This window comes from Rana temporaria, chromosome 1 (genome assembly GCF_905171775.1).
Source record: "Rana temporaria chromosome 1, aRanTem1.1, whole genome shotgun sequence".
In the NCBI taxonomy this organism is placed as follows: Eukaryota; Metazoa; Chordata; class Amphibia; order Anura; family Ranidae; genus Rana; species Rana temporaria.
Genome location: NC_053489.1, coordinates 160,332,981 through 160,347,708, shown reverse-complemented (window position 1 = coordinate 160,347,708; position 14,728 = coordinate 160,332,981). Strand labels below are relative to the sequence as shown.

Here is a 14,728-nt window from a genome sequence, read left to right as displayed (position 1 = left end):
CCTGCCCCAATCTATTCACTTCTGCCTATTATAGAGCCCTGCCCTCTGCCCTGGATGAGTTTACCATCCTCACTACACACACACACACACAATCAGGCCAGACTCCTACAACCCTGGCAAACAGATGACACCAGAAGTCTCACAAAAGTAGCCGCGCTCCTGAATGTCTGCGGCATTAGACTTATGCCCTGTACACATGATGAATTTCCAATGGAAAAAGTCAGACGGAATTTTTTCATCGGATATTCCGACCGTGTGGGGGCCCCATTGGACTTTTTCTTTAAAGTTTCGAAATAGAACATGTTTTATTTTTTTTCCGATGGAATTCCTCTCATCTGTGTGGAACGCCGACGGAGAAAAAAACACGCATGCTCAGAATCAAGTCGACGCATGCTCGGAAGCATTGAACTTAAGTTTTCTCGGCTTGTCGTATTGTTTTACATCACCGCATTTTGGACGGTTGGAATTTGGTCTGACAGTGTGTATGCAAGACAGCTTGAATGAAATTCCGACTAAAAATTCCATTGGAATTTAGGCCATCGGAAATTCCGATCGTGTGTACAGGGCATACGTCTCAGAAAGACTTCAACCAATATAAGTCTGCCCTCCAAAAATACAATTCCTGCCTCCATACTGCATAGCAGATCTATTTTATCACTCTCAATAAGAACTTCTCATACAGTCCCCATCAACTCTACCTTTTTATTCTCTACTTTGTCCTCCACTACCTGCACCCACTAACTCTCTCACTGCCCAGAAAATTGCCAATTACTTCCAAAATAAGACTGATGCAATTTGTGATGAGATCTCAACTGTAACGATATCTCCCCAAGTTTTTCACAGTTATTCTTATCCTGTGTGAAAGAGATGTGTTTGCTGTTTACTGCCCTGTACATTTGTGAAAAAACATGATGTAAGAAGCTGAGTTTGGTTCATTTTATATACTAGATATCATAAAGAATATAAGTATATTATATAAATTAATTACTAATATTACCTTCATTAATGACAGCATGCCAGCGATGTTTATGGTTAGGGTAGGAGGATCTGAAGCTGAAGGTCTGACATTGCCAGTCTCTAAATTCAGGGACTCCAGGAGGACATCTTGGATTCTCACATATTTTATACTGGAATTTCGGATCATTACATTGACGTCCCTCAGTGCTCTGGCTAGAGGTGAGAACAATAAAGATCGGGTGGAAAATTCAGCACATGTATGGTACATTAGGAAACTAAACATTAAAGGGAAAAACCATCTCTTTTACTGTGTTAAGTAGCATCATGGGCAAGGTAAATACTCTGCGTCATCTTCATCTAACTGCTATGTTTGTCCTCTGTATGAAAATATCGCCCCCCCCTGTGTTCAAACCTACCATAATAGATAGGGTTCTGCTGTTACCTGTACTGCCTAGATCCTCTCTCAAGTGTAAACTCCTAATGAAGACTGTACTGGGACAGTTGACACCATATCCCTGTCATGTTTTCACCAGATTTAAAAATAAAGTCTTAGATATAAGTATGTTTTACAGTGGAATTACACCCAAAACCCTTTCCCCTCTGTTTTCACCTGGTGATCTGGCCAGTAACACACATCCTGTATTAGAGTGTCCTCACTCTGAATGAATGAGCACAGGGGGCACCTCTGGACAGCAGCATTGCTAGTCTGTGGGGAGGGAAGTGTTAGATAGACTAGACGACTTAGATATACTAACACATTGAAGTCCAGCTAACACTTCATAAGCAGTTACAACAACAGGTTTATATTCCTTTTGGTTTGTCTCACCTTTGTAAGTGTCCATTCACACGTGTGTGACTTTAAAACCGTGTGATTTCTATTGTGACTTTACCCTGCAACTTGATCCGACTTTGATGCGGTTTTGATGCAGCTTTGAAGTGACTTTGGCTTTGACCAATGTGATTGTTTTGTTTGTGCTTTACAAAGTCGTTAGACATGTGCAGAATGGAACAAAATGTGCTTAGTTTGTTTCCTTTGGTTTCTTTATTTTCTAACCAACTCCAAATTTTCATAATGATTAGAATTTTCGACCAATTCAAATTCTTTGTGAAGAATAGCTGGTTTATAAGGATTGGTCCAGGAAGCCGGCTGCCGTGTCTTTAACAACCTATGTCTCATTAGATGTCAGTGGGTTTCCCCACTGACAGCTGAATGTAAACAAAAGAATGCAGGCCATAAAAAAAAAACAGCGTGGGGTCCCTCCCTATCCATACGAGACCCTTATCCGAGCATGCAGCCTGGCAGGTCAGAAAAAAGGGGGGGGCACAGGCTCTGACCCCCCCACCAAAGTACCTTATCCCCATGTCAATGGGGGCAAGTGCCTTTTTCCTACATTCTTACCCCCCCCCCAATGTGAAAAGTCCAAAGTCGCATGATAGGTTGCAAAACTGTAAATAGGGTCTAACTGATACAGTCTCTTGGAGAGCTTATTCTTTTTTAAAACAGCCTGCAGCTATCACATTTAAGAATCAGTAGGCTGCAGAATAATAAACGTTTATTTTTGGGTTTATTACCACTTTAACAATGCAATGTACTGTATCAAATATATTTACCTTACACATTTTGGTTGCCTACTTCGAACTCCTGTGCCACACGTTCTACTGCAAGTACTCCAAGAACTCCATTCTCCAGACAAGTGTTCTGAGGATGAAGTCATGCTGGTGCATTCTCCAACTCTACACCACTGTGAAGAGATATACCTATTACACAATTTTTATCAGAAAAAATAACTAAACAAAAAAAATAAAAAAACAGAAACCCTAATTGGTTTAAGGATATTCTGATTCATCAATGATTATCAAATCCCTAAATAATATGCTGCTAAGACAAGGCATGGTTGTTTAACTTACAGTTTAGTGTTTGGGTACACAAACAGCTCCAAACAACTTAGGCCTTGTACACACGAGGATCTCGTCGTAAATGAAACGTCGTTTTCTTCGACGAGTTTCTTGTCAGGCTTGTCGAGAATCTTGTCAAGCTTTCTTTGCATACACACTGTCAAGACAAAATCTCGCCGTTCTCAAACGCGGTGACTGACAACAGCACTATAAAGGGGAAGTTTGATTCCACTGGCGCCACCCTTGGGGCGCTTTTGCTAATCTCATGTTACTGCGTGTTAAGTAAAAGTTTGGTGAGAGAGGATTCGCGCTTTTCAGTCTGTTACAGTGTGACAAATGTGCTATCTTCATTACCAAAACTACTTTTACCAAAGGTGCGCTCCCGTCTCATACTTTATTCTGAGCATGCGTGGGTTTCTAAGCATACACACAAACGTGTTTCTTGTCGTAAACCAGCCCGACGAGAAACACGACGAGGAAATTGAGACTCCTAAAGAGAAAAAAGAGAGCATGTTCTCTTTTTTTTTCGTCGAGATCTACAACAGTTTTCTCGACGAAAAACATACACACGACCGTTTTTCTCGGCAAAAATGCTCTGCCAACATTTTTCTTGATGGATTTTGCAGAGGAAAACGGTCGTGTGTACGAGGCATTAGAAGTAGGTCAGAAACAGCTTAGAAGGAACTCGAAAATGTTACAATCACATCTAAATTCTAAATTATATGTTTACTTCTTTCTTTTTAGACTAATCATTATAATAAATGCTTTAAATTAATAGTAAAAAAATAAATTAAAAAATAAATAAATTAATACATAAATACATTTGCCTGAAAACTAGTATATATTCCCTTTAATGAAGTGACTTAAAACATTTTTATTACATTTTGTATATGTGTGCTTTATTATTTTAAATTGCCCTAATATCATAGAACGTTTCTGCTGGAAATAATAATGGCTGTATAGTAGATTTGGACATGCATTTGGCACTCTATAAAAAAAGAACAAATTACACATGAGATAAATTTTGCAGTAACTGGCTTTCTACAAAATGTTCTATTTTAACTGTCTTTTTTCATGTGAAAAAAAAAATGCCCAGATGGAATTAATGGAAACGTTGAACTTGATTAATTTGGATAGCACAAAATAAACTTTAGTTACAGCCTGAAAGCTGTTGATGGACACTAAACAGAGTTCTCATTAGCTTTCCTTATGTTGCAACTCATTGATGCAGTTGAAATAAGTGAAAAAATTATATAATGCTGCTGACACTGCATATTGCATTGGGGTATTATATACTTAGTCAAATATACTCATTCTGAATAAAGCTTCTCAGATGGCATTAATATTAATTTACACACAACAAAAAGAAAGAAACCATTATAAAGCCAAGTACAGTACTGTAACTGATGACCTGCAATATTTGTGTATGTTCTGCAACTGAAGTAATTAATCATAAAGTGCTTTTCCTGATTAGACAAAATTACTCATATGGGTATCAATTACATCAATGCTTCTAAGTCCATTAGCTGTGTTCCCAAGCACCAATGGTGCAAATCTATCAGACTCAACTATAATTTTTCTGGAGTTTATTAGCTGATATATATATATATATGATTATATATATATACATATATATATATATATATATATATATATATATATATATATATATATATATATATATATATACACACACACACTATCTCCCAAAACGAGTACACCCCTCACATTTTTGTAAATATTTTATTATATCTTTTTATGTGACAAGAATGAAGAAATTACACTTTGCTACAATGCAAAGTAGTGAGTGTACAGCCTTTATAACAGTGTACATTTGCTGCCCCCTCAAAATAACTCAACACACAGCTATTAATGTCTAAACCGCTGGCAACAAAAGTGAGTACACCCCTAAGTGAAAATGTCCAAATTGGGCCCAATTTATTTATCTTGGTCTCATCAGACCACAGTACATGGTTCCAAAAATCCATGTCCGTAGTCTGCTTGTCTTCAGCAAACTGTTTGCAGGCTTTCTTGTGCATCATCTTTAGAAGAGACTTCCTTCTGGGAAGACAGCCATGCAGACCAAATTGATGCAGTGTGTGGCGGTATGGTCTGAGCACTGACAGGTTGACCCCCCTTACTTTCAACCTCTGCAGCAATGCTGGCAGCACTCATATGTCTATTTCCCAAAGACAACCTCTGTTTATGACGCAGAACACGTGCACTCAACTTCTTGTTTGACCATGGCAAGGCCTGTTCTAAGTGGAACCTATCCTTTTAAACTGCTGTATGGTCTTGGCCATCATGCTGAAGCTCAGTTTCATAGATCTTCTTATAGCCTATGCCATCTTTATGTAGAGCAACAACTCTTTTTCTTCAGACCCTCAGAGAGTTCCTTGCCATGAGGTGCCATGTTGAACTTTCAGTTACCAGTATGAGAAAGTGATAGCGATTACACCACATTTAAAACACCTGCTCCCCATTCACACCTGAGACCTTGTAACACTAATGAGTCACATGACACCAGGGAGGGAAATGGGTAATTGGGCCCAATTTGGACATTTTCACTTAGGGGTGTACTCACTTTTGTTGCCATCGGTTTAGACATTAATGGCTGTGTGTTGAGTTAATTTGAGGGGACAGCAAATTTACACTGTTATACAAGCTGTACACTCACTACTTTACATAGTAGATGTGAATCAAGGGAGCAGTCTGTGTACTGGCCAAGCCTCTGTGAGAGAGTTGGTGCCTGTGCTAAAACAGACAAGAAGCCAGAACAGGCCATGATAGCCAGGAGGCAGTGTTCTGTTTCCTGTTCTGATTGGTGCTGAAACCATCATGAGGGGAAAAAAATATTTTGAATAAATGTGAGCAAAAAGCCTTTAAATGAACTTGGCAACTGGACTCACACACTATATATATTACATAAACTTGTAATGTTCCTTTCCTAGCTCTACTTCATGCTAGCCTCCCTTGGGGCAACTCCTAGATAGGGAGAAAAGGTGTGTTAGCCTCTAACTTCAATGTTCCTTTGCAAGATCTTACGGTGGCCAAAAGGCTGGGGACGAATGGCTCAAATGAGGAGAAGCCAGGAATGGAACATTTCAATAAGTTTAAAGTAACAAGGCTCCATATCAATGCCCTTCTCGTGTCAACTTAGAAAGGAACATACTAGCAATATTAGGGGAAGGAAAAAAACACACAACAATTGATTCAAAGGAAATAGCTGAAGAAAGGTATTGGATGTACTCCAACTCACAGTCTTGCAAAAAGTCTCGACAGGCACTTTTTTATAGTTTGCTCAAAATGCCACCATTCCTCTCATGAGGATAGCCTGTACATCTGTGGGAGGGGAAAGATCTATGGGGGTAATCCACAAAGATCCGGCGTAACTTAATTTTTCCCATTTAAGTTACACTGCCTTAAAATTTCTACCTAAGTGCCCGATCCACAAAGCACTTACCTAGAAATTTTTGGCTGTGTAACTTAAATTCCGCCGGCGCAAGGCGTTCCTCTTTTCATGGGGGCGATTCCCATTTAAATTAGGCACGCTCCCGTGCCGGCCATACTGCGCATGCTCGTAACGTCATTTTCCCGACGTGCATAGCGCGAAATTACTTTACGCCGAGCTTTGTGGATCGCGACGGGTCAATAAAGTTGCGTCGGGAAAAAAAAAAGATACAGCGAAAAAAAAAAAATTCAAAACAAAAAAAAAATCACGTCGCTGGACAGAAGGGTCTGCTTTTACATGGTGTAAACAGTTTACACTTTGTAAAAGCAGCCCTAATTTTGCGTTTGCAAACTAAAACTTACGGAGAAAAAATTAAGCTGAAAAGCTTCGTGGATCTCCGTAAGTGCTAATTTGCATACCCGAGGCGGCATTTCGACACGAAATGCCCCCAGCGGCGGATGCGGTACTGCATCCTAAGATCCGGCAGTGTAAGTCCCTTACACATGCCGGATCTTCTGCCTAACTATGGAAAACTGATTCTGTGGATCAGTTCCATAGTTAGAAACAGGGATACGATGGCGTAACAGCAGTTACGCCGGCGTATCCCTTTTGAGGATCTGGCCCTATGGACTTGAAGGTCAGCTGGATGTTTTTAATTATCCAAGAAGACAGGTGAAGCTATACCCTTCTTTGAGATTGAGGGAAAATCAAAAAAAGATTCTATGTTGCCTGCACTGTGATGACCTCTCCCTCTTCTCACTGCAAAATCATGGGGTTGCCTGTATATTTTTACCTATAAAGATAAGGTGGACAGATGGAACTTCAAGGTAACCTAATTCAAGTCCAAGTCAAGTCCAAGTCCAAGTCAGCACCTTGCTGTAGAAACTACTCACAACAAAATTGAGTCAGCCATTCACAGGGAACTTTGTACTATGAGGATAAATATAATGTTTCCTCTGATTGGCTGAGGTTGAGATTGGAGGTGGACGGGAATCCTCCTCTGAGGAACATACTGTATGCTGGATGCTAATTCTCAAATATTCCTGCACACATTCCGCCACTGCTTGAAAAAAAAAAGTACAAACCTCATTTGCCTCTGTGTCTTTGTATTGTGATACCTCTTTGAGGCATCCACCAAAAACTAGATTTCCCAGTCAAGAATTGAGCCCCACAGGCCTAGAAAATGAGTTTACAGAATTGGAAACAAACTTAGAGACCTTTCTTGTCTACAACTGTTAATAAATGTTAACGCATCTTCGTAGACTTCGCAGAATGTCAATATTTGTGTAACCTATGACTGGCTGACAAGTGCTTGCTGGAATGAGGCAACCTGGCATGGTGCAAGGAGCTTTCCTCTACAGCCTGATCTAATAGATTCTGTCCAGGGCTCTTTTCCCTGAAATGTTATAGCATTTCAGATGCAACTACCTTTTACTTTTTGTGTTTCTTTAGTGTAATTTTTTCTGTAGACAGGCTCATGTCTAAGAATTCGCAAAATTAGATAAGATGGAGAGGATAGTCAGTCACTCAGCCACAGTCAGAAACACACCTCACACAGAGGGAAACAAGACATATTAGGCATACCTGCTGCACATGAAGCATACACCTGTACACCTAGCCAGGAAGAAGAATGACATAGGGCAGGGAACTTTAATTCTCCTTGCCTGCAGCAGCTAATCATGGCCTGAACAATATCCCATTGGCTAGCTCCCTATGGCTGCTATTTCTCTGGCCCCAAGCCACACCTCAGTGGGAGGTTGATGGTGACATCAGATGCCAGGGTGTAGAATTCTGCAAAGTGGCTGACATAGAGTCCTCATTGATTAGCTATAGGATAATTGATTGCTACTCTCTGCCAGCCATGCCCCTTCACCAATCGGAGGAGTCTGAGAGCTAGGAGAAGGCAATACGCCAGGTGCAGGATCATGCCATTCACTAAGATAAGTAAAAATTCACTTGCAAAGTAAACATTCTGTACTCCTGTGGTAAATCATGCCCATAGTCTTAGGCCCCATTCACACCTGAGCATATCGTTTTCAGGCAGAAAGTTGCGCAATTTTACTGCGATTTTGCCGGGATTTTTACTGCGTTTTTGTACCGCAATTTTTGGTGCGGTTTTTACTGCGTTTTTACCACGTTTTTGCCGCCATTTTGTACAGGTCAAAAGGTCACCAATTTAAAAAGCAGAAACACGCCCAAATCTGCCTACAAAAGAAGTCCCAGAACTTGTTTGAGCTTCAGGCGTTTTAGAGCTTCTGGCTTCAGGCGTTTCGGAGTGGAGATGTGAACCATCTCCATAGAGAATAATTGATTTTTTCCCCCCTCCAGCGTTTTGTAGCTTGAGGCTTCAAGCTACAAAAAGCTCAGATGTGAATGGGGTCTAAGGGAGGTGGTAGATGATGTGATCTTTCCTGTAACCACTTGTTGCAAGAAAGAAAATCAGTTGATTCTTCCATCAACACTGACTGTTATGGAGCTATTGTGTACTGCCAGTGTGGGGGGGGGGTGGGTCAGGGAGCCGTCCCTGCCGGGAGATCACTGTGATTATTGTTAACAGTTATAGCCGCTGGTAATAATCACATGCTAAAAATCTGACATGCTGGTTGTACTCAAGTTAGTCGATGGATCGACTTGGGCACAATTAGCCTGCCCATATGTGGATAAAATCTTGGCTGGTTCAGCATGGAAAGCATTTGAACCATCTATCCATGGTCGGCTTTAGTGGGAAGTGTTTGTTGTAAAATTTCTCTATGCCTTTTATTTTATTTACTAAAAAAAAGTAAAAACTAATGCACATGTATGGTTTTGAGAAATTAGTAAAAATTGTAAATGATCTATTCCCGTTTAAGTAAAAAAGCAGTTTTTTTGTTCCCCTTGTGCATGGCATGATTTGGTATTTAGGCCTTGTGCACACTGGACATTATTAGAGCTGCTCCTAGGGGCATTTGGAGTTTTCTGTTTTACCTGTCTCTAAACTCTCCTGTGTGTTAGTCTATGTATCCATGAACACATAAGATTTTGGCAGCATTTAGTAACAGGAGAGTTTAGAAGCGGGAATGAAAATCCACTGGCAGTGCATCCAGGAGCAGCAAAAACTATTGCCACTTGTAAACACGCATTAACGGTAGGAGTGTTTACCGCTTGAGTGTTAATTTGTTTCAATAGCCAGAATAAATAATTTAATCTGGCCAATTAAATTAATTAACATCCAAATGCTTGACACAGCTAAATGCGGCTAAACGTACCACACGCTTTTACAAGCATTGGGCTTTTTTTGCCAAAACGCTGCTGCCAGGAGGAAGGCTTCTAGGAGAGGTTAGAAAATGTCCAGTGTGCATAAGGTCCTAAAGTCAATATAGCTTTACCTTATTCACTAAGACCCCTTTCACACTGGGGCTGCAGCCGCGTTACCAGTGCTTTAGCGCTCTTTTAGAGGCAATGTTCGGCTGCTAGCGGAGCGCTTTTAACCCCAAAGAGGGGATTAAAAATTCTCGTGTTGTGGCGCTCCTGAAGTGCTTTTCAGGCACTTTGGAAGCCCTACTAATTTATTTCAATGGGCAGGGCATTTTGGGACTGCTCCCAAAAAAAAGACTTTTCCTCACATCCCGCAAGGGCACACCCCAGTGTGAAAAGAATGGGGAACTTTGACGCAGTAAGTGGACTTAGGACTATCTGACCATATAGTGTGACAAGATCCCCATATTTTTGAATAAGTTCAGGTGTTTTTATATAGCCTTGCAGGATTTAACTACTTGCCGACCAGGTTGGCTCCCCTGCACAAGAGCCAGTAGCTCTACAACGCCTTGCGAAGCGGGCACTAAGGGCGCGCGCGCCCCCCGCTCATCCCTGATCCCGACACGCGTGCCCGGCGGGTGCGATCACTGCCGGGCACCCGCGATCGCTTGTTACAGAGTGAGAACCAGGAGCTGTGTGTGTAAACACACAGCTCCCGGTCCTGTCAGAGGAAAAATGCCTGACCGTCTGTTCATACAATGTATGAACAGCGATCAGTCATTTCCCCTAGTGATTCCACCCCCCCTACAGTTAGAACACACCCAGGGAACATACTTAACCCCTTCCCCGCCCCCTATTGTTAACCTCTTCCCTGCCAGTGGCATTTTTATAGTAATCAATGCATTTTTATAGCACTGATCGCTATAAAAATGCCAATGGTCCCAAAAATGTGTCAAAAGTATCCGAAGTGTCTGCCATAATGTCCCAGTACCGAATAAAAATTGCTGATCGCCGCCATTACTAGTAAAAAAAAAATATTAATAAAAATGCCATAAAACTACCCCCTATTTTGTAGACGCTATAACTTTTGCGCAAACCAATCAATAAACGCTTATTGCGATTTTTTTAATGAAAAATATGTAGAAGAATACGTATCGGCCCAAACTGAGGAAACAAATCTTTTTTATATATTTTTGGGGGATATTTATTATGAAAAAAAGTAAAAAAATTTTTTTTTTCAAAATTGTCGCTCTATTTTAGTTTATAGCACAAAAACTAAAAACCGCAGAGGTGATCAAATACCACCAAAAGAAAGCTCTATTTGTGGAGAAAAAAGGACGCCGATTTTGTTTGGGAGTCATGTCGCACGACCGCGCAATTGTCAGTTAAAGCGACGCAGTGCCGAATCGCAAAAAGTGCTCTGGTCTTTGACCAGCAATATGGTCCAGGGCTTAAGTGGTTAAATGTCATTTTTGTATGTGGGCACTGTAATCAATTTTTTACTGTTTGTTGGTTTTATAGAAGTCAAATTGTTAATGCTGTTTAAGTCCTCAATGGTGAGATCCAGCTTTCGTCTTTGTCCTGGTGGCCATTGTCACTGGGATTGAAAGTGAGGGGAAATCCAAAATTGAGCTGTCACCAGACAAGGAAAAGAGAAAAACTATTTAAATGGGCAGATACACTATATTGCCAAAAGTATTGGGACGCCTGCCTTTACACGCACATGAACTTTAGTGGCATCCCAGTCTAAGTTCGTAGGGTTCAATATTGAGTGGCCCCACCCTTTGCAGCTTTAATTCTTCTGGGAAGGCTGTCCACAATGTTTAGGAGTGTGTCTATGGGAATGTTTAACCATTCTTCCAGAAGCGTATTTGTGAGACTGGGATCCCATTAAAGTTCATGTGCGTGTACAGGCAGGCATCCCAATACTTTTGGTAATATAGCGTATGTTTCTGTGACAGCTGTCACTGTTGAAAGTATTCCTCTCAATTCTTGTTGTGATTATAGGATAGGAAGTGAACGGAAATTTCCCAGATGGGACACAGATGGAAAAAAAAAGATCCACGAAGAACTTACGGCGGCGTATCTATTGATACGCCACGTAAGTTCTACGATGCGCCGGCGTATCTTTGTTTTGTATTCACAAAACAAGATACGCCAGAATGTGGGCTAGATCCGACTGACGTACGTCTTAGTACGCTGTCGGATCTTAGGTGCATATTTACGCTGGCCGCTAGGTGGCGCTTCCGTTGATTTCCGCGTAGAGTATGCAAATTAACTAGATACGCCGATTCTCATACGTACGTCCGCCCGGCGCATTTTTTTACGTCATTTGCGTAAGGCTTTTTCCGGCGTATAGTTAATCCTGCTCTATGAGGCGTACGCAATGTTAAGTATGGACGTCAGGCCAGCGTCAAATTTTTTACGTTTTACGTTGTTTGCATAAATTACGTTCACGTCGTCTAGGCACTGAGCGGGCGTAATTTAATTTGAAAATTTGAAGTGATACTGAGCATGCGCCGTTCGAAAAAAGCGTCATTTACTTGGGGTCATGCTTAGTTTACATAAAACACGCCCCCCTGTTCCTCATTTGATTTAGGTGCGCTTACGCCGGCACATTTACGATACGCCGCCGTAACTTTAGACGCAAGTGCTTTGTGAATACAGCACTTGCCTCTCAAATTTGTGGCGGCGTAGCGTAACTACGCTACGATACGCCCACTTAAATTTACGCATATCTACGTGGATCTGGCCCTATATGTATATATATATATATATATATATATAAAAAAATCTTTATATATACTCCCTTACTTTGACTCAGAGACAAAAGAAAAGTAAATTGGGGAAGGCATAAAGACAAAATAAAAACATGACAGACATTATAACATTTCAATACCTTTTCTGTGCTGCATTCTGTTCCATCCATCGGAGGATCCATTCTTGTTCTACACTCTTTATCCCCCTCCAGCTTGCACCAAAGTCCTGTACAAATGACATGCTAAAAAATATGTTAAAAATGTCAGGTACATATTTATGGTATATCTTTCATAACGATAACACGGCAGCTATTTTTAATCATGTAATAAATAGAAGAACGGTAAAAATGCAAATGTGAAATGTGATTGAGAAATATGCATTACTGTGCTGTGTGCAATATTATTACTGTCACTGCTTTGAAAAAAAATGTGTATGTCTATCTATCTATCTATAAATCTATTTATCTATCTACATTAGTGTGTGCAGCCTATTGTATGCACCCCAGAGCACAAACACACATGTGTATATATCAGCAGAGCAGTGAGCGGTGTTAGTAGAGCAAAAGATTGGTGTCAGTAGGGCAGTGCACGGTATCAGTCATTTTACATGTTTTTTATTTTTATTAATGTTTTACATTTTTTTTTAGGAGCCCCCAATATGGGACTTTGATGAAATATCAAGGGTTTAACCACTTAAGACCCGGACCATTATGCAGGTTAAGGACCTTGCCCCTTTTTGCAATTTGGCACTGCGTCGCTTTAACTAACAATTGCGCGGTCGTGCGATGTGGCTCCCAAACAAAATTGGCGTCCTTTTTTTCCCACAAATAGAGCTTTCTTTTGGTGGTAATTGATCACCTCTGCGTTTTTTATTTTTTGCGCTATAAACAAAAATAGAGCGACAATTTTGAAAAATATGCAATATTTTTTACTTTTTGCAATAATAAATATCCCCCAAAAATATAGAAATAAACATTTTTTTTCCTCAGTTTAGGCCGATACATATTCTTCTACCTATTTTTGGAAAAAAAATCACAATAAGCGTTGATCGATAGGTTTGTGCAAAATGTATAGCGTTTACAAAATAGGGCATAGTTTTATTGAATTTTTATTAATATTTTTTTACTACTAATGACGGCGTTCAGCGATTTTTACTGTGAAAATGACAATTACAGTTTAGGAGTTAACCACTAGGGTGCACTGTAGGGGTTAAGTGTGACCTCATATGTGTTTCTAACTGTAGGGGGGCGGGGCTGGACGTGTGACATCAGTGATCGTCTTCCGCTATATCAGGTAACAGACGATCACTGACATTACCACAATGAAGAACGGGGAAGGTGTGTTTACACACACCTCTCCCCGTTCTTCAGCTCCAGGGACCAATCGCGGGACACCGGCGGCGATCGGGTCTGCGCTCACGAACCGGTCAGATGCTCCGTGACCGCGCCGCCGGCGGCGCGCTCACGACCCTACGGCTGGGCTTAAAGAGACACGTACAGGTACGTGATTGTGCCCAGCCGTGCCATTCTGCAGGGAATGGGTTCTTAAGTGGTTAAACAGACCCCTAATGTCTAATTTTTGAGACAGAGAAAGAAACTGAGGACAGAGATTGCCCAGTCCCTTTCTCAGCAGTCTGCAATAAACATAGTTTACTATGCTTCAGTTAAGAATGAAGACAGGAGCGATCGGTACAGATCACTCATTGTGTTCATTTAGAAACGAAAGGCTAATTAAATATTTACCAGCCCCTTCCCCACTCCTGAAAGTAGAGGAGGGAAGCTGGCAGCACAGGAAGCAGGGGGATCGGCACCGCACAGGGTGATTAGGGAGTGCCTAGGCACACCCTGTGCACACGCCTATAATATATCTGTCTATCTATCTATTTATGGGGGGGGGGGTTGATTTACTAAAACATATTGGCTACTATGCACAGCTGCACCAGATCTTGCACTCTTCATAATATGATATCTATGCCCTTCTATTCACATCTAAATTCACTTTTCACAAAAAAAAAAACTACCACCTTTCTATGAAATTGTCATGGACCATCCATCACACATTTTCTCACTTACGGTCAAAGTAACAAAAAATTTTTTTTCGGTTTCTTTCTGATGAAACTATTGTGGTACAGTAAATGAGGGAAAAAGATATTTTCTGGATAGCAGAAAAAAGATATGGGTTCTAACATTTTCCCACTCTATCCACTGTTTTATATATAAAAAATGGCTGTACATACAGTACACTTCAGATTTGAAGCATTATTAGGACTGTTCAGCAGAGAATCAGGTTTTCAAACAATCTTTTATAACTTCATATACTGTACATTTGGGGTCACTGGAGGTCCAACCGATTTTTGTTCAAAATATTTCTAGTTGATGGGGGTGTTTTAGAAATATAATTCTGTGTGTGTGCCACATTATCATTACATATC

At 40.7% G+C, this 14,728-nt stretch overlaps 1 protein-coding gene across 1 annotated transcript in view; it reads right to left on the bottom strand.

The window, feature by feature from the left end:
- Positions 1–14,728, bottom strand: part of ADAMTS19 (ADAM metallopeptidase with thrombospondin type 1 motif 19) — a 278,331-nt gene that overhangs the window by 94,383 nt on the left and 169,220 nt on the right. The window contains exons 11-13 of the mRNA XM_040344988.1: positions 12,438–12,539; positions 2,569–2,699; positions 998–1,170 (exon numbers count right to left, since the gene is read on the bottom strand). Coding sequence (XP_040200922.1) covers positions 998–1,170; positions 2,569–2,699; positions 12,438–12,539 — 406 coding nt within the window. The remainder of the gene's footprint in view (positions 1–997; positions 1,171–2,568; positions 2,700–12,437; positions 12,540–14,728) is intronic.